At 68.2% G+C, this 23,088-nt stretch overlaps 3 protein-coding genes and 2 long non-coding RNA genes across 6 annotated transcripts in view; 3 read left to right on the top strand and 2 right to left on the bottom strand.

The window, feature by feature from the left end:
• LMF2 (lipase maturation factor 2) overlaps positions 1 to 12,924 on the top strand; it is a 13,899-nt gene extending 975 nt beyond the window's left edge. Inside the window, exons 2-13 of the mRNA XM_050985153.1 lie at positions 11 to 166; positions 626 to 822; positions 2,869 to 3,047; positions 4,490 to 4,628; positions 5,438 to 5,572; positions 5,667 to 5,772; positions 6,444 to 6,540; positions 6,619 to 6,801; positions 9,287 to 9,455; positions 10,291 to 10,402; positions 10,482 to 10,590; positions 11,952 to 12,924. Coding sequence (XP_050841110.1) covers positions 11 to 166; positions 626 to 822; positions 2,869 to 3,047; positions 4,490 to 4,628; positions 5,438 to 5,572; positions 5,667 to 5,772; positions 6,444 to 6,540; positions 6,619 to 6,801; positions 9,287 to 9,455; positions 10,291 to 10,402; positions 10,482 to 10,590; positions 11,952 to 12,296 — 1,927 coding nt within the window. The 3' untranslated portion in view covers positions 12,297 to 12,924. The remainder of the gene's footprint in view (positions 1 to 10; positions 167 to 625; positions 823 to 2,868; positions 3,048 to 4,489; positions 4,629 to 5,437; positions 5,573 to 5,666; positions 5,773 to 6,443; positions 6,541 to 6,618; positions 6,802 to 9,286; positions 9,456 to 10,290; positions 10,403 to 10,481; positions 10,591 to 11,951) is intronic.
• Positions 835 to 2,841, top strand: LOC127059110 (uncharacterized). Its single transcript, XR_007776580.1, has 3 exons — positions 835 to 1,373; positions 1,440 to 1,586; positions 1,653 to 2,841. It is a non-coding gene; the product is annotated as an uncharacterized LOC127059110 (long non-coding RNA).
• LOC127059108 (uncharacterized) lies at positions 6,973 to 9,278 on the top strand. Of its 2 annotated transcripts, XR_007776578.1 has the most exons (5): positions 6,973 to 8,351; positions 8,447 to 8,593; positions 8,688 to 8,744; positions 8,838 to 9,059; positions 9,153 to 9,278. It is a non-coding gene; the product is annotated as an uncharacterized LOC127059108 (long non-coding RNA). The 2 variants fall into 2 exon arrangements; XR_007776577.1 differs by having other exon boundaries at positions 6,973 to 8,593.
• Positions 12,925 to 12,984: 60 nt separating the features above from the next.
• On the bottom strand, positions 12,985 to 16,050 carry MIOX (myo-inositol oxygenase). Its single transcript, XM_050969865.1, has 10 exons — positions 15,966 to 16,050; positions 14,968 to 15,030; positions 14,689 to 14,769; positions 14,326 to 14,488; positions 14,178 to 14,245; positions 13,977 to 14,086; positions 13,807 to 13,874; positions 13,511 to 13,560; positions 13,302 to 13,414; positions 12,985 to 13,208 (listed from the first exon to the last, which is right to left on the bottom strand). The coding sequence occupies exons 1-10, from the start codon at positions 15,981 to 15,983 to the stop codon at positions 13,100 to 13,102; spliced, it is 843 nt and encodes a 280-aa protein (XP_050825822.1). The 5' UTR covers positions 15,984 to 16,050; the 3' UTR covers positions 12,985 to 13,099.
• An 865-nt stretch (positions 16,051 to 16,915) lies between these two features.
• ADM2 (adrenomedullin 2) lies at positions 16,916 to 20,869 on the bottom strand. The gene is made up of 2 exons (XM_050985144.1): positions 20,561 to 20,869; positions 16,916 to 19,132 (listed from the first exon to the last, which is right to left on the bottom strand). Exons 1-2 carry the CDS (start codon positions 20,650 to 20,652, stop codon positions 18,754 to 18,756), a joined length of 471 nt encoding a protein of 156 aa, XP_050841101.1. The 5' UTR covers positions 20,653 to 20,869; the 3' UTR covers positions 16,916 to 18,753.
• Positions 20,870 to 23,088: the final 2,219 nt, after the last annotated feature.

Genomic DNA, 23,088 nt, shown 5'->3' with positions numbered 1-23,088 from the left:
CCCCTCCCAGGGGGGCTGTCACCTCCCGGGGGGCTGTCACCTCCCACTGCTCCCCTGCCAGGGGGGTCTCTCCCCACGGGGATGGGTCTGGGGGTGTCAGACCCCCGGCTGATCCCCACCCCACTCCCTCTCTGCAGGTGGGACAGGTGTTCCTGTACTTCCAGTGGTGAGTCAGGCCCCCCGACCTCTGGGGCTTTTGGGGGGCTCAGGGCTGGGGAACCCTCCTGGGCCCCCAGGGCGGGGGTTCAGAGGGGTGGGGGGCACAGAGGGTCCTGGGGAGTGGGACAGGGGACACGGTGGGGTGGGGGGCTCTGTAGACCAGGGCAGGTGGCACTGGGGGCTCTGGGGACAAGGACAGGGCTGTGGGGGACTCTGGGGACCGGAGCATGTCAGGGCTGTGGGGGCTCAGCAGGACAGGGTCCCCAGCCCCACATACAGGGCGTGGCCGTGTCCCCAGCCCCACATACAGGAGGTGGCCGTGTCCCTAGTCCCACATACAGGGCGTGGCCGTGTCCCCAGCCCCACATACAGGGTGTGGCCGTGTCCCCAGCCCCACATACAGGGTGTAGCCGTGTCCCCAGCCCCCTGAGCAGGGTGGGGGTCTCAGCACTGTCCCCCCCCCCAGGGACAGCCTGCTGCTGGAGGCCGGGTTCCTGGCCGTGCTGGTGGCCCCCCTGCGCCTGCTGCGGCGGGGCTGTCCCACCTGGAGGCCCCACGACGCCGTCACCTTCTGGGCCGTGCGCTGGCTGCTCTTCCGCCTGATGTTCGCCTCGGGCGTGGTGAAACTCACCAGCCGCTGCCCCACCTGGTGGGGGCTCACAGGTGAGGGGGGCTCAGCTCTCGGGGAATCCTCCGCTTCCAGGGGCGTGAGCTCATCAGCTGCTGCCCCACATTTGGGGGGGGGGTCACAGGTGAGGGCTGCAGCTTTGGGGGTTCAGGTGTTTGGGGAGGGATGCAGGTTTGGGGGTTCACGTGTTTGGGGGCTCACAGGTGAGGGGGCCTCAGTTCTTGGGGGGAATCCTCCACTTTTAGGGGCATGAAGCTCATGAGCTGCTGCCCCACATGGGGGATCACAGGTAAGGGCTGCAGCTTTGGGGGTTCAGGTGTTTGGGATAGCTCACAGGTTTGGGGGTTCACGTGTTTGGGGGCTCACAGGTGAGGGCTGCAGCTTTGGGGGTTCAGGTGTTTGGGGAAGGATGCAGGTATGGGGTTTCAGGTGTTGGGGGGCTCACAGGTGAGAGGGCTCAGTTCTTGAAGCTCATGAGCTGCTGCCCCACATTGGGGGGGGTCACAGGTGAGGGGTGCAGCTTTGAGGGTTCAGGTGTTAGTGAGGGGTCCAGGTTTGGGGGTTCAGGTGTTGGTGAGGGGTGCAGGTTTGAGGGTTCAGGTGTTAGTGAGGGGTCCAGGTTTGGGGGTTCAGGTGTTGGTGAGGGGTGCAGGTTTGGGGGTTCAGGTGTTTGGGGAGGGATGCAGGTTTGGGGGTTCAGGTATTGGTGAGGGGTGCAGCTCTGAGGGTTCAGGTGTTATTGAGGGGTGAAGGTTTGGGGGTTCAGGTATTGGTGAGGAGTGCAGGTTTGGGGGTTCAGGTGTTATTGAGGGGTGAAGGTTTGGGGGTTCAGGTATTGGTGAGGAGTGCAGGTTTGGGGGTTCAGGTATTGGTGAGGGTGCAGCTCTGAGGGTTCAGGTGTTTTGGAGGGCTCACAAGTTTGGGGTTTCAGGTGTTGGGGCTCTCACAGGTGAGGGGGGCTCTGAGGGGCTCAGCACTTGGGGGAAATCCTCCAGTTTTAGGGGTTGTGAAGCTCATGAGCTGCTGCCCCACATGGGGGATCACAGGTGAGGGCTGCAGGTTTGGGGGTTCAGCTGTTGGTGAGGGTGTGAAGCTTTGGGGGTTCAGTTGCTAGCCTGGAATTCCAGTGAATTTTTGGGAATTAGATTGTGGAAAGGCCCCCCTGCCCCCTCGGTTCTGAGGTACTGTTTAGTTTGGATTTTTCTGCAAGGAGGCTTTTCCCTGTTTAGCACTGATTCTATTCCATGGTAGGGAAAATCTGCATTAGCCTGGAATTCCAGGGAATTGTTGGGAAGCAGGTTGTGGAAAGCCCCCCCAAAGCCCCCTGTGTGCCCAGCCCCAAGGTAGCACTTAATTCTGAATTCCAGTTCTGGAATTCCCAGAATTGCTTGCACTCTGCAATGGGAAAAACTGGCACTAACCCCGAATTAGGTTCAATTTTTAATGATCAGATTATGGAAAGCCTCCTTGGGCTCCCCTGTATCCCCCAGCCCCAAGGTACCCCTCAGTTTGGGAACATTTTTGTGCCAGGAAAGTTTTCCCTCATTAGCACTGGTTGTACTCTGCAGTGAGGAACTTCACCCCAGAACTGGGGTGAATTTTTGGGAAGGAAATTATGGAAAGCCCCCCTGGACCCCCCTGTGTCCCCCAACCCTGAGGAACCCCTTAATCTGGAAACATTTTTGCACTGGGAAGCTTTTCCCTGATCAGCCTTGGAAAAACTGGCATTAACCCCAGATTAGGTTCAATGTTTAATGAATAGATTATGGAAAGCCCCCCTGTGTCCCCCAACCCTGAGGAACCCCTTAATCTGGAAACATTTTTGCCTCAGGAAGCTTTAGCATTGCTCATACTCTGCAACGTGGGGAAAACCACAGAGCTGGGGTGATGTTTGGGAAGGAGATTGTGGAATGCCCCCCTGGACCCCCCTGTGTCCCCCAACCCCGAGGTACCCCTCGATTTGGAAACATTTTTGCCCCGGGAAGCTTTTCCCTGATCAGCCCTGGCTGTGCTCTGGGATGGGTAAACCAGGCTCAGCCCATTCTGGGGTGAATTCCTGGGGTTTGTGCTGTGCCCCCCAGCTCTGACGTACCACTACGAGAGCCAGTGCATCCCCACGCCGGGCGCGTGGCTGGCACACCAGCTGCCCGTGTGGTTCCAGAAGCTCAGCGTGGTGGCCACCTACGTCATCGAGGTGGCCGTGCCCGTGCTCTTCTTCGCGCCCCTGCGCCGCCTGCGCCTCTTCGCCTTCTACTGCCAGGTGGGCTGGGCATCCTGCACCGCTGGGGTGGGCTGGGCTGGGCACCCTGCACCTCAGGGGTGGGCTGGGGTGGGCACCCTGCACCTCAGGGGTGGGCTGGGATGGGCACCCTGCACCTCAGGGGTGGGCTGGGCATCCTGCCTCGGGCTGGGCACCCTGCACCTCAGGGGTGGGCTGGGTGGCACCTGCACCTCAGGGGTGGGCTGGGCACCTGCACCTCAGGGGTGGGCTGGGGTGGGCACCCTGCACCTCAGGGGTGGGCTGGGCACCCTGCACCTCGGGGTGGGCTGGGCTGGGCACCCTGCACCTCAGGGCTGGGCTGGGGTGGGCACCCTGCACCTCAGGGGTGGGCTGGGCATCCTGCCTTGGGCTGGGCACCCTGCACCTCAGGGGTGGGCTGGGCATCCTGCCTTGGGCTGGGCATCCTGCACCTCAGGGGTGGGCTGGGCATCCTGCCTGGGCTGGGCACCCTGCACCTCAGGGGTGGGCTGGGATGGGCACCCTGCACCTCAGGGCTGGGCTGGGCATCCTGCCTTGGGCTGGGCTGGGCATCCTGCCTTGGGCTGGGCACCCTGCACCTCAGGGTGGGCTGGGCTGGGCACCCTGCACCTCAGGGGTGGGCTGGGCACCCTGCACCTCAGGGGTGGGCTGGGGTGGGCACCCTGCACCTCAGGGCTGGGCTGGGCATCCTGCCTTGGGCTGGGCACCCTGCACCTCAGGGGTGGGCTGGGCATCCTGCCTCGGGCTGGGCACCCTGCACCTCAGGGTGGGCTGGGCATCCTGCCTCGGGCTGGGCACCCTGCACCTCAGGGGTGGGCTGGGCATCCTGCCTCGGGCTGGGCATCCTGCACTTCAGGGGTGGGCTGGGGTGGGCACCCTGCACCTCAGGGAGTGGGCTGGGGTGGGCATGTTGCACTTCAGAGGTGGGCTGGGTGGGCACCCTGCACCTCAGGGGTGGGCTGGGGTGGGCATCTTGCACTTCAGAGGTGGGCTGGGCTGGGCACCCTGCACCTCGGGGGTGGGCTGGGGTGGGCACCCTGCACCTCGGGGGTGGGCTGGGGTGGGCATCCTGCATCTCAGGGGGCTCCTGCCTCAGGGGTGGGCTGGGCTGGGCATCCTGCACCTTGGGGGTGGGCTGGGGCTGGGTGGTCATTCTGCACTTCAGGGGGCTCTTGCCTCGGGGGTGGGCTGGGGTGGGCATCCTGCACCTCAGAGAGTGGGCTGGGGTGGGCATCCTGCACTTCAGGGGGCTCCTGCCTTGGGGCTGGGGTGGGCACCCTGCACCTCAGAGGACTCCTGCCTTGGGGGTGGGCTGGGCTGGCTCGTCCCTGCGGGCACTGGGAGAGGAGATGGCCACACTGGAGGTGCTGGTCGGGATGTGCCCAGTGCCCTCTGTCCCCCTGGCTCTGTGACACTCCCAAACCCATCCTGTCCCTCCCCAGGTCCTGCTGCAGGTCCTCATCATCCTCACGGGCAACTACAACTTCTTCAACGCGCTGACCATCGTGCTGTCCTTCTCCCTGCTGGACGAGGAGCACGTGGGGCTCTGGCTGGGCCGGCCCCGCAGGAGGCACGGCAGCGGTGAGACCCCAGCCCACACTGGGTGGGGACAGGGGCATGGGGGCTGTGCCCGGGGGGACCCCAGGGGTGTGGGGCACAGCTGTGAAATCAGGGAATGATGGGGTGGGAAGGGGCCTTAAATCCCATCCCATTCCAGTGCCCACAGGTGGGAGCAGCTCCCACTGACCTGGGGTGCTCCAAGGCCATCCAGCCTGGCCAGAGGGCAGGCATGATGGGATCTTGGGAATTAGGGATACCTGGCTGGGCTGGAACTGCCAGAGCAGCTGGGGCTGCCCCTGCATCCCTGGCAGTGCCCAAGGCCAGGCTGGACACTGGGGCTGGAGCAGCCTGGGACAGTGGGAGGTGTCCCTGCCATGGCAGGGGTGGCACTGGAGGGGCTCTGGGGTCCCTTCCCACCCCAACGATTCCCAGATTCCCTGGATCTTCCCTGATGTTGGGGCTGGAGCTCCAGTGGGTCAGAGCCAGGGGGAGGAGGAGGAAGTTTCACTTCCCTCTGAAATCAGGGAATTAAGGAAGGATAAATGACCTGTGTGACCATCCTTCCTGGCATTGCTGTCACCCCACAAGGGGCTCCCACCCTTTGGAATTCTGTATCCCAGTGAGGTTCTGCTGCTCCTGGGCCTTTCCCTCCCCCTTCCCTATCCCTGCACCACTGGAATCAATGGGACCCCCAGCATCCCCGGTTTGGGGGGTCCTTTCCAGGCTGGGCAGGGGACAGGTGACACCGTGGGCAGGGCCCTGTGCCCGTGGGTGACCCCAGGGCTGTGATGGGGGGTCCCAGGCAGGCTCTGAGCCCCTCTGTGCCCCAGGCTGGCCCCCCAGCCTGGGCTCTGTGCTGGGCACGCTGCTGGAGCTCAGCACCTACGGGCTCCTGCTCTGCTGGACCGTGCGCTACTTCGGCCTGGAGCTGGACTGGGACAGGAGACTGCTGGACTCCAAAGTGGGTACGTGCCAGAGGGCACGGCCTGCGTGCCCCTCCCATGGCACCGGGGCCTGGCCTGGCCCAGGCTGGCCCTGACCCCCCTGTGCCCCCTGCAGCCTTCACCTACCACGAGTTCACCACGTGGCTGCGCACGGTGACACTGCCGCTCGTGGGGGTGGCCTTCCTGTCCCTGTCCTGGGAGATCCTCGTGGCCATGTACCGGTGGGTGTGGGGGACACCAGGGGCCCCCGAGGGTGTGGGGGGACACCGGGGTGCCCTCGGGGGCGTGGGGGGACACTGGGGTGCCCTCGGGGGCGTGGGGGGCACCAGGGTCTCTCCAGGGGTATGGGTGAAATCAGGGTGCCCTTAAGGGTGAAGGGGACACCAGGGTGCCCCCGGGGGTGAGGGGAACACCAGGGTGCCCCTGAGGGGGTGGGGGACACCAGGGTGCCCCGGGGGGTGTGGAGGACACCAGGGTGCCCCTGGGGGTGAGGGGGACACCAGGGTGTCCCTGGGGGTGAGGGGGACACCAGGGTGCCCCTGAGGGGGTGGGAGACACCAGGGTGCCCCCAGGGGCAGAGGGGATAGCAGGGTGCCCCTGAGGGTGTGGGGCACACCAGGGTGCCCGTGGAGGACACAGGGTGCTCCAGGGGCATGGGGGTGCAGCAGGGTGTCCCCAGGGCTGTGAGTGAAACCACGGTGCCCCCAGGGGTGTGGGTAAAATCCAGGTGCTCCCAGGGGCATGGGGGACACTGGGGTGACACCCTGGGAGTGGGAAGGGGTGACCCTGCTCTGGGATTTGAGCAGTCAGACACAGCGTGGGGGGTTTTAACCCCCAAACCGGGGGGGCTGAGCCTCTTTGCCCCCATAACCCCCCAGTTGTGTGCCCCCAGATGTGCCTGCGTCCGGGGATGCTTCTGGAAGCTCTGGGCCACCCTGCAGTGGGCCATCATGGCCACGGCCACCGTGGGCCTGTTCGCCGTTAGCCTGGTGAGGCCTGGGGGCCACGGGGCTCTTGGGGACCCCCAAACCCCCCCAGGCCGTGACAGAGCCCCCCTGCCCCCCCAGGTGCCCTTCACCTACATCGAGCACGAGTCCAACGGGAAGCTGTGGCCCGGGATCCACCAGATGTTCGGGGCCGTGGAGCGCTTCCAGGTGGTCAATTCCTACGGGCTCTTCCGCAGGATGACCGGCGTGGGCGGCCGGCCCGAGGTCATCCTGGAGGGCAGCTACGACGGGCACAGCTGGACCGTGAGTCTGGGCTGGGCACGGGAATGGGCACAGCTGGACACAGAGTCTGGGCTGGGCACGGGAATGGGCACAGCTGGACCGTGAGTCTGGGCTGGGCACGGGAGGGGGCACGGCTGGACCGTGAATCTGGGCTGGGCACAGCTGGACCGTGAGTCTGGGCTGGGCACGGGAATGGGCACAGCTGGACACAGAGTCTGGGCTGGGCACGGGAATGGGCACAGCTGGACACTGAGTCTTGGCTGGGCACGGGAGGGGGCACGGCTGGACCGTGAGTCTGGGCTGGGCACGGGAGGGGGCACAGCTGGACACAGAGTCTGGGCTGGGCACGGGAATGGGCACAGAGTCTTGGCTGGCCATGGCTGGGCACAGCTGGATAGGCTCTGTTCATGGCACAGGAGTGGGCACAGCTGGACACAGAGCCTGGGCTGGGCACAGCTGGACACTGAGCCAAGGGTGGGGACACAGAGTCGGGGTTGGGAAGGGGGTCTGAGCTCATGGAGGCCCAAGGCCCAGTTTTTCCTGCCAAGGAGTTGCCCCTGGAGCTCCTCCTGCCAGGCCCAAGGGGCAGCAGAGGGCAGGAGCAGGGAATGGTGCAGTTGGTCTGGTTGGGAACATGGAGATCATGGAGTCCAACCGTCCCCAGCACTGCCAGGGCCACCACTGCCCATGTCCCCGCGTGCCACATCCACACAGCTTTGAAATCCCTCTGGGGGTTGGGGACTCCAGCCTGTGCCAGGCCTGGGGAGCCCTTTCCAGGAGGAATTTTCCCAATATCCAGCCTAAACCTTCCCTGCTGCAACTCGAGGCCATTTCCTCTCATCCTGTCCCTCGCTGGGATTAGAGCCACCCTGGGTCCTTTCCTTGGGGCTGTGGTGACCCTGGGCAGGACCAGGCCCTTGGTTGGATCAGGTTCTGGAGGTGTCCCTTTTACAGAATCCCAGGATTTTGGGTGGGAATGGCCTTTTCCTGGGCTTGAGGTGACTCAAGGCCCTTGGTTGGATTGGGTTCTGGAGGTGTCCCTTATACAGAATCCCAGGATTTTGGGTGGGAATGTCCTTTTCCTGGGCTTGAGGTGACTCAAGGCACTGGTGGATCAGGTTCTGGAGGTGTCCCTTTTACAGAATCCCAGGATTTTGGGTGGGAATGTCCTTTTCCTGGGCTTGAGGTGACTCAAGGCCCTTGGTTGGATTGGTTCTGGAGATGTCCCTTTTACAGAATCCCAGGATTTTGGGTGGGAATGTCCTTTTCCTGGGGCTTTACCATGGATAGGACTATGCCTTTGATTGGATTGGGTTCTGAAGGTGCCCTTGCCACAGAATCCTGGGATTTTGGGTGGAAAGGTGTTTTCCTGGGGTTGAGGTGACCCCGAGCAGGATAAGACACATGGTTGGGTCAGCTGTGGTTGCTGCAGTCCCTGTCACAGATCCCAGGATTTTGGGTGGGAGTGTCCTTTTTCTGAGGCTGTGGTGACCCTGGGCAGGACCAGGCCCTTGGTTGGATCGGGTTCTGGAGGTGTCTCTTTACAGAATCCCAGGATTTTGGGTGGGAATGTCCTTTTCCTCGGCTTGAGGTGACTCAAGGCCCTTGGTTGGATCGGGTTCTGGAGATGTCCCTTTTACAGAATCCCAGGATTTTGGGTGGGAAGGTGTTTTCTTGAGGCTGAGGTAACTCCAGCCACTTGGTTGGATCAGGTGCTGAGATGTCCTTCCCCAGAATCCCAGGATTTTGGGTAGGAATGTCCTTGTCCTGGGCTGAGGTGACTCCGGGCCCCGGGTGGGGCTGGGTGCAGGAGGTGTCTCTTTACAGAATCCCAGGATTTTGGGTGGGAATGTCCTTGTCCTGGGGCTGAGGTGACTCCGGGCCCCGGGTGGGGCTGGGTGCCAGAGGTGTCTCTTTACAGAATCCCAGGATTTTGGGTGGGAATGTCCTTGTCCTGGGCTGAGGTGACTCCGGGCCCCGGGTGGGGCTGGGTTCCAAAGGTGTCTCTTTACAGAATCCCAGGATTTGGGTGGGAATGTCCTTGTCCTGGGGCTGAGGTGACTCCGGGCCCTGGGTGGGGCTGGGTGCCGGAGGTGTCTCTTTCCAGAATCCCAGGATTTTGGGTGGGAATGTCCTTGTCCTGAGCTGAGGTGACTCGGGGCCCCGGGTGGGGCTGGGTTCCAAAGGTGTCCTACCCCAGAATCCCAGGATTTTGGGTAGGAATGTCCTTGTCCTGGGCTGAGGTGACTCCGGGCCCCGGGTGGGGCTGGGTGCAGGAGGTGTCTCTTTCCAGAATCCCAGGATTTTGGGTGGGAATGTCCTTGTCCTGGGCTGAGGTGACTCCGGGCCCCGGGTGGAGCTGGGTGCCGTAGGTGTCTCTTTACAGAATCCCAGGATTTTGGGTGGGAATGTCCTTGTCCTGGGCTGAGGTGACTCCGGGCCCCGGGTGGGGCTGGGTGCCGGAGGTGTGCCCGTCCCGTTGCCACGGCAGCCGTTCCCTCCGCAGGAGATCGAGTTCATGTACAAGCCCGGGAACGTGAGCGTGGCTCCGGCCGTGGTGGCCCCGCACCAGCCCCGCCTGGACTGGCAGCTCTGGTTCGCCGCCCTCGGGCCCCACCAGAGCAGCCCCTGGTTCAGCGCCCTGGTGCTGCGCCTGCTGCAGGGACAGCCCGACGGTCAGACACGGGGACACCGCGGGGGACACGACAGGGCTGGGGGGCTCTGGGGACAGGGGACATGGAGGGTGGGCACAGGGGTAACGGGGGCTGGGGGGCTCTGGAAACGGGACATGGGGGCTGGAGGCTCTGGGGACAGGGGACATGGAGGGTGGGGACAGGGGTAATGGGGGCTGGGGGGACAGGAGACACAGGGGCTGGGGACAGGGGACATGGGGCTGGGCTCTAGGGATAGGGGACATGGAGGGTGGGGACAGGGGTCATGGGGCTGGGGACTCTGGGGACAGGGGACACAGAGTGCTGGGGCTCTGGGGGCAGGGCAGGCGGGCTGGGGACACAGGGGGCTGGGGGCTCTGGGGATCCAGGGTATGGTGGGACCTCCCCAGCATCAGTGCCACCGTGGTTTTGGGGTGTCCCTGGATGGATTTGGGGTGTCCCCACGGCTTTGGAGGTGTCCTTGTTTGGGTTTGGGGTGTTCCTGCAGCCCTGGGGGTGTCCCTGGGTGTGTTTGGGTGTCCCTGTTAAGGTTTGGGTGTTGTGTTTGGCTGTGTTGGGGCTGTCCCCGGGTGTGTTTGGGTGTCCCTGGGTGTGTTTGGGGCTGTGCCAGGGCTGTCCCCCCGTGCCAGGGCTGTCCCTGGCTGTGTTGGGGCTGTCCCCGGGTGTGTTTGGGGCTGTTCCCGGCTGTGCCAGGTCTGTCCCCCCGTGCCAGGGCTGTCCCCGGGGTGTGTTGGGGCTGTCCCTGGCTGTGTTGGGGCTGTCCCCGGGTGTGTTTGGGGCTGTGCCAGGGCTGTCCCCCCGTGCCGGGGCTGTCCCAGCCCTGACCCCTGTCCCGCAGTGATCCGCCTGGTGCAGACGGACGAGTCCCGGTACCCGTTCCACGCCCGCCCGCCCACCTTCCTGCGGGCCCAGCTCTACAAGTACTGGTTCACATCCCCCAGCGAGGGCAGGTGAGCGGGGAGGGGCCCCTGCAGCCCCCAGCCCAACCTCGGGGGGGTTTGGGGTCACCTGAGCCCCCTGTGTCCCCAGCCCGGGCCCGGCGCCGTGGTGGCGGCGGCAGCACGTGCAGGAGTTCTTCCCGGCCGTGTCCCTGGGAGACCCCACGCTGGAGTCCCTGCTCAGCCAGCACGGCCTCAAGGTGGGCACGGGGTGACCCCTCCCTGGGCCCTGACCCCCGTCCTTCAGCACCCCTGACCCCCTGCCATGATCCTGACCCCCCTTCCCTTGCCCCCAGCTCTCTCCCTGACCCTGTTCCACTGCTCATGACCCTCTCTTCCTTCACCTTGCTCCCCTTCCCTCACCTTTGATCCCCAAGCCCCCATCCCAGCCCCCTTCCCTGACCCACTTTGTTGGCCCCCTGACCCTCTCCCCCCACCCTGACCCCTATTTTGGCCCCTGATCCCCCCTTCCCTCACTCCTGAGCCCCCATCCCTCCCTCTCCCTTGTCCCCGGACCCCTTCCCTGTCCCTTGTTCCCCCGACTCCCTCTTCCTGACCCCACCTCCCCCTCCCTGACCCCCTTCACTTGCCCCATTCCCTCACCCTGATCCCCTTTATCAGTCCCTGATCCCCCCTTCCCTTTCCCCTGACCCTCTTCCCTCCCTCTCCCTGTCTCCTGACCCCATTCCCACACCAGGATCCCCTTTTTCAGCCCCTAGCCCTTTTCCCTCACATCCAATGCCTTTCCCCCATCAACCCCATTTTTTCTCCAAGACAATCCCCCTGACCCCTTTCCCCAGGACAATCCCCCTGACCCCATTTCCCCCCAGGACAATTCCCCTGACCCCATTTCCCCCCAGGACAATCCCCCTGACCCCATTTCCCCCGAGGACAATCCCCCTGACCCCATTTCCCCCCAGGACAATCCCCCTGACCCCATTTCCCCCAGGACAATCCCCCTGACCCCATTTCCCCCGAGGACAATCCCCCTGACCCCATTTCCCTGAGGACAATCCCCCTGACCCCATTTCCCCCCAGGACAATCCCCCTGACCCCTTTCCCCCAGTACAAGCCCCCTGACCCCATTTTCCCCAGCACAATCCCCCTGACCCCTTTCCCCCAGCAAAAGCCCCCTGACCCCATTTCCCCCCCAGTACAAGCCCCCTGACCCCATTTTCCCCAGCACAATCCCCCTGACCCCTTTCCCCCAGGACAATCCCCCTGACCCCATTTCCCCCAGCACAATCCCCCTGACCCCATTTTCCCCATCACAATCCCCCAACCCCATTTCCCCCCAGGACAATCCCCCTGACCCCTTTCCCTCCATCACAAGCCCCCTGACCCCATTTCCCCCCAGGACAAGCCCCTGACCCCATTTTCCCCCAGGACAAGCCCCCTGACCCCATTTTCCCCCAGGACAAGCCCCCTGACCCCATTTTCCCCAGTACAATCCCCCTGACCCCATTTCCCCCAGGACAATCCCCCTGACCCCTTTCCCCCATCACAAGCCCCCTGACCCCATTTCCCCCAGGACAAGCCCCCTGACCCCATTTCCCCCCAGGACAAGCCCCCTGACCCCATTTCCCCCCAGGACAAGCCCCCTCTGCGCCGCCGAGCTGACGCCGTGCTGCCGCGGCTGCTGGGCTCCGTGCGCCGCCTGTGCCAGCCCTTCTCGGGCCCCGCCCTGCTCTGGTCCCTCTACCTGGTGGCCGCCACCGCGGGGCTGCTGCGGGCCCTGGCCCGGCGGGCCCGGGGGGGGCCGCCCCCCGCCCGCCACAAAGGGCCCCGGGAGCGGGGGGAGCGCAACGGGGCACGGGGCACCGAGGGGGCGCGGGGCACCGAGGGGGCGCGGGGCACCGAGGGGGCACGGCCCGAGGGCCGGCACGGCAACAAGAGGAAGAAGTAGCCCCCGCAGCCCCCCCAAAAACGGGGGGCAGGGAGGGAGTCCCCGGGTGGGGGGGCAGCGCTTGTTGGACCCCGGCCCGGGGGTGCCCGTGTGCCAGTGCCTTCAGCACGGTGTGGCCATGCGGGGTGGGGACACAGCCAGGGCTTGGGGACACCTCCCCCTGCTACCTGGGGACCCCTTGGGGACACCTCCCCAGTGTCCAGGCACTCCTGGGGACCTCTCCCTGCTACCTGAGCACCCCTCCCTAGGGTTCGGGGGCTGCTTGGGGACATGTCCCAGTCTCTGGGGACCCTGCCCCAGTGCCCAGGAACCCCTTGGGGACCCAGCCCCAATGTCGGGGGACCCTCCCCATTGCCCAGGGACCCCTCCAGGCCCCACGGTGGGGGTCTCAGCACAGGTCAGGGGCTCAGAGCGGGTGGGGGCTCTGTGCCCACGGGCTGGAGCAGTTTGGGCAGTGCCAGCCCTCCGGTTACCTTGCCCAGCCCTTCAGGTCACTTTGGGGTTCCCCCCCAGCACTTTGGGGTGCTCCCCCCCGTGGGCTCTGCCCATCCCATGGTTCCCCCCTGCCCGGCTCAGCCTGAGCCCAGAGGTTTCCTATAATTTTCTAATTAAAGCCTTTGACATTCCAGCCCCGCAGCTCTCCTGGGTATGGGGGGTCCTGCCCGGGGCAGGGGGACTGGCACGGGGCTGCGACAGGAGCAGGTTTATTGTAGAGCCCCAGGACGGGGCCCGGGGTGCTGCGGGGGGCCCGGCGGGGTTCGGGGGGCCCGGCAGGGTTCGGGGTCCCCCCGCGGGGTGCAGGGTCACCAGCAGAGCTGCCCCGGGCAGTATTTGTCGATGAGGCCCTGGTAGTAAGTGCGGAGCTGCTGCACGTCGGGCAGCTCCTCCTGCTTGGTGTACAGGTCGAACTTGCTGCGGGGCAGACAGGGGGTCAGGGCGGGGGGCTGCACCCCCCAGAGCCGCGGGGGGCCCGGCCGAGCCCCCAGCCCCCCCCCGGGCACGCACTTGAGCTCTCGGAGCCAGGGCAGCATGCGGCGATCCTCCTCCGAGCACAGGTGCCCGTAGTCGCCGTGGGCGTGCCAGGGGTAGAAGGAGTGGAAGCGAATCATGTAGAAGGCCTGGCATGGAGAGGGGGATGGGACACGGGTTTAGGGTGCTCCCCCCGCACCCCCAAACCTCCCGGGGGTCCCTGAGCCCCCCTGGGCTGAGCTCACCTCCTTGGGCAGGGCGAAGTTGTTGAACTTCATCACTTGGTACATGTACTCTGAAAAGGAAGGGGGGGTGTGGGGAGGGGCTGGACCCCCACCGGGGGGGACGCCGAGGGGTGCAGAGCCCCCCCAGAGGCACAGAGCCCCCCAGGAGCTGCAGCCCCTGCCCCACACCAAGGGCTACAGTCCTTGCAAAGGGGGCAGGGGGGTCAGCACAGCCCCGGGGGGCTCCAGGGCCCCATTTGGGGTGGGGGGCCCGCCCTGCCCTCACGAGGGAACCCCCCCCGGCGCCCCAAACTCACCATCGTGGCCCCAGGACATGAGGACGTTGTCCAGGCCACAGCCGGGCTGGTACATCCCGTACTCGGTGCTGGGGAAGGGGTGGGGGCTGAGGGGCTGGACCCCCCCTGCAGCCCGGCCGGGCCGGGGGTGCAGCCCCCGCCCCCCAAACCCCCCCGGGGGTCCGGCTCACCTGTACCGGGGGTCTTTGGTGTCGGGGTTGTCGTGGAAGGTGGAGTCCCCGTAGACCACCGACTTCTGCACCTTGCAGCCCACCGGGAAGGTGTCCCCGACCACGGCCCACTGCCGGGGGACACCGGGGTCACAACACCCCCCGAGGGTCCCCCGGCCGCGGGGGGACCCCCCCGATCCCCCTCCCCACCGTGCCGCTCACCTGGGGCTCCCCGAACAGCACCAGCACCTTGCCCAGGTCGTGCAGGAGCCCCACGAGGTGGAACCAGTCTGGGGGCGAGCAGGGCCGTGTCACCCCGGGGCCGGGGACCCGCGGGGGACAGGGCGGGCAGGGCGGGCTCCGGCCCTACCTTTGTCGGGGTGCGCCCGGCGGATCCCCTCGGCCGTCTGGAAGGCGTGGAAGGAGTTGGGGAAATCCACGTCGGGGTCCGACTCGTCCACGAGCTGGTCCAGCAGCTCCAGCGCTTCCATCACGCTCATCTTCCGCAGCGAGCAGGAGCCGTACTGGGCGCTCTGGGGACAGGCGACACGTGGGGACAGCGCCGTCCCCTCCCCGGGGGTCTGGTGCCCCTCGGTGCCCCCAGACGGGCTGGGATGGGGCAGCGGGGCTGGGTGTGGGGTGCGGGGGGAGGGCTGGCACACCCCCGCTGGGGTGACACCGGGGGACACGGGGTGACACCGGGGGACACCGGGTGGCCCGGGGTAGTTCGCACCTTCCTGCGGACGAACTCCACGGTCTGGTGGGTGTGCATGAGCAGGTAGGTGTTGTACACGCGGTCGATCAGCTTCCCCTCCTGCGGGGCAGCACCGGGGGCTGGGGGGGCTCCGGGGCTCCCCCCGTGTCCCCCCACCCAGCCCGGCTGCCAAAGCCCCCCGGGCTGCTCCTGCCAGCGGGGCGGGACTCCCAGCGCCGCTCTGGGGGCAGCCAGACCCCCGGGACCCCCGGGCCCGCCCGGTTGGGACCCCCGCCCGCCCCGGGACCCCCCACTCACGGTGTAGTTGCGGAGCTCGGTCTTGGCCTTGCCGGGTTTGGGCTCCTCGGAGGAGTCGGGGCCCTGCGGGGGACGGGGGCTCAGCGGGACCCGCGTGGGCACCGCGGGACGGGGACAGGGGACAGGGACAAGGACAGAAGCCGCTCAGGGGTCCCATCCTGCCCCCAGCCCGGGCACTGCGGGAGGGGGACAGGGACAGACGGGACCAGGGGTCCGGTCCGGTCCTGTCCTGCTCCTCTGGCCCAGGCTCTGCGGGACAGGGACACGGCACAGGGACAGGAGGTTGGGGACAGGGGGACACTGGCACCAAGGAGAGACCTGGTCGTGTGGGATCACACCGTCACAGGGGGTCACAGTGTCACCCACCAATGCATGGGGTCACACAGTGTCACACACTATCACACAATGCCACACTTTGTCACACACTATCACACAATGTCACACTTTGTCACACGGTGTCACACACTATCACACACTGTCACACAATGCCACACTTGGTCACACAGTGTCACACACTGTCACACTTTGTCACACACTATCACACAATGTCACACTTTGTCACACGGTGTCACACGGTGTCACATGCTGTCACAGATCACCACACACTGTCCCCCCCGGGGCACAGACGGACCTGGCGGTGCCATCCCCGACCCCTGGGGGGTCCAGCCCCGGCTGTCCCTAGGTGGGGGCAGCAGTCCGGGAGTTCCCGCTGGGGACAATGTGCAGGTCCCGGCTGAGCCCCACGGGTGCTGTGGGACACCCCTCGGGCTGGCCCTGTCCCCCCAACCCTGCCCGGGGTGGGGAGCAGCTCGGGGGCCTCGGGACCCCCGACCTGCAGGGGATCCCCCAGGCTGGGACCCTTTGGGGTGGGGTGGCACCCCCCAGCAGGGACGACATCGCCAAGGGGTCTCCTCTGCCCCCGGGTTTGGGGTGGCCCGGGTGTGTCTGTCCCCCCCAGGTGTGTCTGCCCCCCCGGTGCAGCCCCCCGCACCACTCACCTCCTGCAGGCTGCTCATGCTGGGTCTGGGGGCTCCCGGGCTGCGGGGTGGCTGCTGCACCCCCGCTTTTATGGCGGGGGGTGGCGCGGGGGGCCCGCCCGGCCCCGCGGGGACAATCGGTGACCAATTAACCCGCCCCGGTTAATGTTTGACCCCGAGCCCTCCTGGGGGGCTGCGGCTCCCGGAGGGGGCTGGGGGACCCCCGGGCCGGGCACCCCCAGCGCCGGTGACCCCCGGGTGGGGCCGCGGGATGACCCCGCAGGGACACGGGGAGCGGAACCGGCCCTGGGGACGGGGGGCACAGCGGGGACACGGGGATGGCACTGCCCCGGGGGGGAACGGGGACAGCGCGATGGCACGGGTGTGACGGGCACGACCCGCGCTGGCACGGGCTGACAGGGCACGGGTGAGCACGGGCACTTGTGGGCACGGCCGGGCATGGGCACGTGTGGGCACAGGCACGGACACACGTGTGTGTGTGTCCCCACTGTCCCCACATCTGTCCCCACAGCCATGTGAACACAGCCTCCGCCTGTCACCCCCTGCCCCTGAGGGACCCAGTGCCTGTCCCTGGACACGGCTGCCCTCACCCACCCCGTCCCCATGGGATCACCGTGCCCCATCCCTGCCCCGTCCCCATGGGATCACCGTGCCCCATCCCTGCCCCATCCCCATGGGATCACCCTGCCCCATCCCGGCCCGTCCCCATGGGATCACCGTGCCCCATCCCTGTCCCATCCCTTCCCGTCCCAATGGGATCACCACAGTCCATCCCTGCCCCGTCCCCATGGGATCACCGTGCCCCATCCCTGTCCGTCCCCATGGGATCACCGTGCCCCATCCCTGCCCCATCCCCATGGGATCACCGTGCCCCATCCCTGTCCGTCCCTATGGGATCACCGTGCCCCATCCCTGCCCGTCCCCATGGGATCACCACGCTCCATCCCGGCTCCTCCTCCTCACACGTTTTGTTTATTCCACGCAAACCAGGATTCCCGGGAAGCGGCGACCTGGGCCAGGGTGGGTCGGGCACCCACCGGGCTCAGCGGGGGCACCCAGGGGAGGGGACAAAGGCCTGGGGACCCCATGTGCCCTTCAGGTCCCCCAGTGTCCCTCAGCAGCTCCACGGGGTGTGGGAAGTCCTGGGACACCCGTGGGGTGGACAGGGCTCCTGGTGGCATCCATGGGATCCCACCCCAGAACGTCCTGGGACACCCAGGGGACACTTGAGACATTCCTGGGACATCCTGTGCTGAAACTGGGACACCCAGGGGATGGACACCGAGGGGCAGCTCCGTCCGTGTGGCAGCCGGGGACATCCTGTCCCTGAACCTGCCGGGACACCCAGGTCCTCTGGGGAATGGGGGTGGGGAGCTCCCGGGAGGATTGGGGTGTTCCCAGGAATGGGGGTGTTCCCAGGAATGGGGGTGTTCTGGGAATGGGGTGTTCCTGGGAAGAGGGCGTTCACAGGAATAGAGTGTTCCTGGGAAGGGGGTGTTCCCAGCAATGGGGTGCTCTGGGAATGGGGTGCCCCTTGGAATGGGGGTGCCCCGGGAATGGAGTGCTCTGGCAATGGGGGTGCCTCTTGGAATGGAGTCCTCTGGCAATGGGGGTGCCCCGGGAATGGAGTGCTCTGGCAATGGGGGTGCCTCTTGGAATGGAGTGCTCTGGGAATGGGGGTGCCCCGGGAATGGGGGTGCTCTGGCAATGGGGGTGCCCTGGGAGGACAGGGCGGTTCTGGAGGAAATGGGGCTGCTGCTCTTGGGGGGCTGCTCAAGCTGCTCTCAGGAGGGGGGGTGGCACAGTGACCTGGGGTCACACATCCCTGTCCCACCGGGCCGTGGGGTGACAGCTCTGGGGGGTGACAGCCGGGGTGAAAGGGATGTCACACGTGTCCCCTCATGTCCGTGGGCCACCAGCCCATGGGGGCGCCCACTAAGCCTGTGGGGACACGACGGGGGGTGTCCCCGAGGGTGCAGCAGGGGACAGGTCTGGGACAGGCAGCAGTGGGGCACGAGGCCCCAACCTTTCCACGGCCCCCCACATTTGGGGACATCTCCCTACGGCCAGCTCCTGCCGGGCTGTGGGTGACACAGGCTGGGACAAGGTGCCAGGGGAGGGGACAATGTTCACGCTGAGGAGGGCAGGGCCCCCCCAGCACCCAGGAAGGTGCCAGCCCCAGGTGGGACCCCCACGTGGGGAAGGTGCTGGGGGCTCCCCCAGCCCGGAGCGGGGTCCCTGTGCCCTGTCCTTGCCGGGCCCCCACCCCCAGTGTCACCGTGGGGAAGGACTGGGGCGCTGGGGGTGCCCTGGGGGGGCTCCGGGGGTGCCACGGCGGGCACGGGAGCGCTGAGTCAGCAGGAGCGCGGCCGGAGGGCCTTGCACAAGGTGCCGGTGCTGCTGCGGTCAGCGGGATTCCCGCTGGCCCTTGGACCCGCCCCGCACAGCCTGCCCACTGCCAGCCACCATGGGTCACCACGGGCCACCACCGGCCACCAGGGGCCACTCTGAGCCACCAAGAGTCACTACGGGCCAGCGCCGGTCACCGTGAGTCGCTCTGGGCCACCGCCAGTCCCTGTGGGCCACCGCCGGCCACCACGACCCCTCTGGGTCATCACGGGCCACCAGCAGTCCCCAGGGCGCCGCTGCAGCTCCTGTCCGTCCCTGGCCACCCCGGGGCTCCATCAGGGGCTCGCGGTGCCCGGAGCCCCCCGGGGCGGCGGCGGCGGCGCGGAGGAGCCCGCGGCGGTGCTTGGGGGGTCCCGCGGGGTGGGGGCGCGCCCCCCCCTCAGCCGTAGCTGTGGGGGCTGTTGGGGTTCATGGGGGACGAGTCGCGGCGGCCCGACTGTCCCCGCAGCTGCCACAGGCGGTGGCTCAGGTTCTGCACCTGGCAGGTGCCCAGCACGCAGCCCACCCGCATCAGGTGTGCCCCGACGTGCCGGCGGTCCCGGCCGGGCCGGGGGTCCCGCCGGGGGTCCCGCCGCAGGATGAGGCGCCGGACGTGCCACGGGGGGGACCGCGGGGCGGGCGGGCGGTGCCGGAGGGCGGCCCACGGGCCGTGCCGGGAAACCGGAGCTCGGTGTCGCAGGGTCCCGACGGGCTGCGGGGCTGGGGGGTCTCCGGGGAGAGCGGGAATCCGCTCTGGGGGGCTCCGCGCCGGGGAGGGCCTGCGGGAGAGAAGAGACACGGTCAGGGGGACACAGCTGCGGCTCCCGGGCACGGGGGTGGCACCGCGACAGCAGCGGGGAGGCACCGGGCACCTCTGAGCCCAGAGCCAGCGCTGAGCGCGGGGCTTCCGGAGGAGGGGGGGCGGTGGGGAGGAGGAGGAGGAGGAGGAGGAGGAGGAGGAGGAGGAGGAGGAGGAGGAAGCCGCCGCTACCTGCAGGCACACACGTACCCCGAGCACACGGACACGTGTTCCGCGCACACGACACCTCCGGGCACCCGCTGGTCCCGCCGGAGCCCCCCCGGCTCCCCCCGCTCCGCCCACCCCGTTCCCACGGCCTCTGCCCCGGCACCCACGTGCCCCGGCTGTGGCACCCACGCCCGCGCCCCGGGCACCCGCGGGGGGGTCCGGCCTCCGGCACCCCCACGGTGCCACAGAGCGCCCCCGTGCCTCAGTGTCCCCGGGACACCTTTTCCCCAGGGGACCCTTCCTCACTTCCAAGGAACTTGGAGTTTTTGGTCCAATTCTCAGTCCCGTCCTTCTCTTTTTCCTTTTTAAAATATTTCCTCCCCATTTTAACCCTCGTCCTGTGCCCCAGAAGACCCCAGCCCCAGCCTAGCCCACCACGGCCATGGCAGGGGCTGCCCGGGCCCTGCGGAGTCTGGGTGCCCCGGTGCCCCCCACCCACGGCGGTGCCAGGCTGCCCCTCCCGCACCCCCCGAGCCAGGCGGGGATCCCCGGGCACCGGGGCCGGCCCAGACGCGCTCCCCGAGCAGGGACACGCACACGCACGTGCGGGGTGTGCACACTCACACGGGGGGCTGTCCCGACCCCAGGTGGCACTTCAGCACCCCAGAGACCCCCCGGGCACCCACACCGGCCACGGGCACCCCCGAGCTCCTGCACTCACTAAATCTCTGTCCCGGCGTGTGCCAGCCCCCGCGGCTCTGGCACACCTGGCACACCTTCGCACACCTGGCACAACTTTGCACACTTTTGCACACCTGGCACACCTCTGCACACCTTCGCACACCTGGCACCCCCCGGCGTGCCGTGCCCCCGGTGCCCCCAGCGCCCATGGCGGGGGCCGGGACCCCGCACCCCCCGCCCGGCACCGCGTCCCCGGGGTGGGGGCCCGGCAGGAGACGCTGCCCCAGGACCCCCCCAGGCCCCCATCCCGGGAGGATCGGGGAGGGCCGGAGCTGGGTGGCGGGCAGGGGGTGCGGGAAAAGGGGGTGCAGGGCCGGGCAGGGTGCGGGGGTGCAGGACGAGCGGGGAGTGGGCTCGGCAGGGGCTCGGGCGGGGGCTCGTCCCGGGCAGAGGGCCGGGCAGAGAAAGAGGGCAGGGGGTTCCAGAAGGGTCCGGGCAGGGATCGGGGCAGGGGTGCGGGCAGGGGGTACGGACAGGGGGTGCGGGCAGGGTCCCTCACCTGCGCGGCGGCAGGGCCCGGCCGTGGGGCAGCTCCAGAAGGCACAGCGCGAAGCTGACGCAACCCAGCGCCAGCGGGGCCGGGGCTCGCATGGCCGGACGGGACGGGACGAGCGGCGGCGGCAGCGGCTGCGGGAGACACGGGGACGGTGACTCGGTGGGGGGGTCGCGCTGGGATCCGGCTCCAGATAGCAGCCCTCTTCTCGTCCTGCCCCGGCCCCGCTCTCTGCCTGTGCCGCAGCCGGGGGCGGCGCGGGGTCCCGGCGGTACCTGAGCGGGACCGGGCTGCGCTGGCTCGGGGTCGGCTCTGTCCCGGCTCGGCGCTGCCGCTCCCCGCCCCGGCCCAGGTTAAATATCGCCGGGCCCGGCGGGCGGGAGGAGCCCAACGGGACGGGAGGAGCCGCGGGCGGGAGCAGCCCCGCACCGCCCTCTGCTCCTCACCGGCCCCGGACCCCCGGCTGCGCACCGGCTCCGTACCTTCCCGGCACCGCAGCTGCCCCGCAACCCCCAAGTCCCGCGGCACCCCGGCCCCGCGCTGCCCCTCCCAGACCCCGCATTGCCCTTCCCAGACCCCGCGCTGCCCCCGGCCCCCTCGGCCCCGCACCGCCTTCACACCTTCCCCGGCCCCTCTCCAGCCCCGCAGCCCCCAGCCCCGCACCAGTCCCGGTTCCGCAGCAGCCCCGGCCCGCACCTTCCCTGGCACCGCCCCAACCCCGCAGCACCCCAGGGCCGCGCCGGCCCCGAACCTCGCCCCGGTACCGCACGTACCCGGCCCCCCTCGGCCCCGCTGCCCCCGGGACCTTCCCGGCGCGGGGCCGGGGCTGGGGAGGGGCCCTGGAGCTGAGCTGGGCTGGGGGACCCGTCTGGGGGCAGTGGGATGGGACTGGGGCTATTGGGGGGTCTGGGCACCCCCCGCAGCCCCGGTGGCGGGCCGGGTCCGGGCTGTCCCGTGCCATGTCGCGCCGGGCCCTGCCAAGCCCCGCCGTGTCCTCCCGCCTGGCACCGCCGGGCAGCGAGGCCCCCCCGGGCACCCCAACTCCCCCTGCCCTGACGGGGACCCCGAGGGAACAGAGCCCCTCCAATGCAGCCCAGTGCCCCAGCTGGGACAGCCCCGTGTGCCCCCCCGGCCCCCTCGGGGGGCAGCACCACCCCCGGTTCTGCCAGGGCTGATTCCATGTTTTCCAGCATCACATGGGGCCTTGCAGAACAACTAAGGAATGTAAATCCGCAGGGATCAGACGGGTCCCGCTCCTGCCGGGCAGCAGCTCCCCCAGACCGGGTGATGGGGTCCCGGGGGGCGCTCCTGGGGGCCGCTCCTGAGGCGGCAGGGGAGGGGTCCCCACAGCTTCCCTCGCTGGGACCCCCGGCCGGGACCCCCACCCTGCTCGGGGCCGGCGCTCCCGGGGGGGTTGGGGGAGGACCCCCGGCACCCCTGGGTCCCGAGCCCGCCCGGACCCCAGGGTTGGGGGTTCCCTCTCCCCCCGGCGCGGCTTCCCCAGGCCGAGGGCCGGGGGCCTCCGCGTGCCCGGAATCGCTGGGATTCTTCCGCATTATCGGGACACAAAGGCTCCACACACCCGGCCCCGTGCGGGGGGATTTGGGGCAGCACCTGATCCCGGCGCGGGGGGGACCGGCGGGGGCGGCGGGACACGGCCCCGAGCGGGGCGGGGGGCACGGCCGGCCCCCGCCGCGACCCCCGGTGCCGCCCGGCTCCCGGGGAATTCCTGCCGCGGTCTGGGCTGTGCCGCTGGGCTGCTGCTGCATTGCCCCAGCGAGAGGGAATTCCGGCTCAAAACAAGGCCGAGAGCCGCGGTGGGGGTACCCTGGGCCCCCCGACCCCCGCCCTGAGCGCACCCCCGCCACCGCGGTGTCCCCACGGCTGTGCCCGCGAGTGTCACCCTGTGGGACGTGGGGCACAGATCTCACAGGTGACATCTGTCACCCAGCACGGCGCAGTGGCAGCGCCCCGACAGCGATCCCGGGGCCATCCCCGGCTCCGGGCTCCGGGCTGGGCTCCCCTCCCCGGCCCTTGTGCGGGTCCCCGCGCGGGGCAGGGCCAGCCGCTGTCACCCCCAGGGACAAAACCGTGTCACCAGGGTCAGTGCCACCAGAATCAGGCGGGGCACGAGGAGGGGGCTCCGGGGACATGGCAGGGGTGCAGCTGAGACCCCGGCCCCGCAGCAGGGGCAGGACCCGTTTCCCTGCCCTCCTCTCCCTCAGGGATCACCATCCCTGGGGCGCTGGGAAGGGGCCCGGGCGCTGCCCCCTGCCCGGCCGTGCTGGGCCCGCCTGTCCCCTCACGGCCACCCCGGCTGGGGTGATCGCTGGAGCCACCCCGGGAGCTGCTTCCACCCGGTCGTGCCACAGCTGGACCCGCACCGGGAGCTGCCGCCCCCGGGTCACCTCATCTGTCCCTGGGGCCCGGCGGCGCTTTCCCTCTTCCTCTCCCGCTCCCTCTTCCTCTCTGCTGGCTCCCGGCCCTGGGAACCCAGGAGAAGTTTTAATTAGCTAAATTGCCTGCTGGCTGAG

This window comes from Serinus canaria, chromosome 1A (genome assembly GCF_022539315.1).
Source record: "Serinus canaria isolate serCan28SL12 chromosome 1A, serCan2020, whole genome shotgun sequence".
Taxonomy (NCBI): domain Eukaryota; kingdom Metazoa; phylum Chordata; class Aves; order Passeriformes; family Fringillidae; genus Serinus; species Serinus canaria.
The sequence above is the reverse complement of the archived record's forward strand: the minus strand, read 5'-3'. Positions and strand labels throughout refer to the sequence as shown.

What these genes read in the sequence shown, in the direction of transcription:
- MIOX (XM_050969865.1), bottom strand. An exon ending in TGGAGTTCGTCCGCAGGAAG is followed by an intron (nt 14,489 to 14,688) that starts GTGCGAACTACC and finishes GCCTGTCCCCAG; the next exon opens with AGCGCCCAGTACGGCTCCTG. An exon ending in ACTTCGCCCTGCCCAAGGAG is followed by an intron (nt 13,415 to 13,510) that starts GTGAGCTCAGCC and finishes TCTCCATGCCAG; the next exon opens with GCCTTCTACATGATTCGCTT.
- ADM2 (XM_050985144.1), bottom strand. Translation starts at nt 20,652, where the DNA reads ATGCGAGCCCCGGCCCCGCTGGCGCTGGGTTGCGTCAGCTTCGCGCTG. An exon ending in CGGGCCCTGCCGCCGCGCAG is followed by an intron (nt 19,133 to 20,560) that starts GTGAGGGACCCT and finishes TCTCTCCCGCAG; the next exon opens with GCCCTCCCCGGCGCGGAGCC.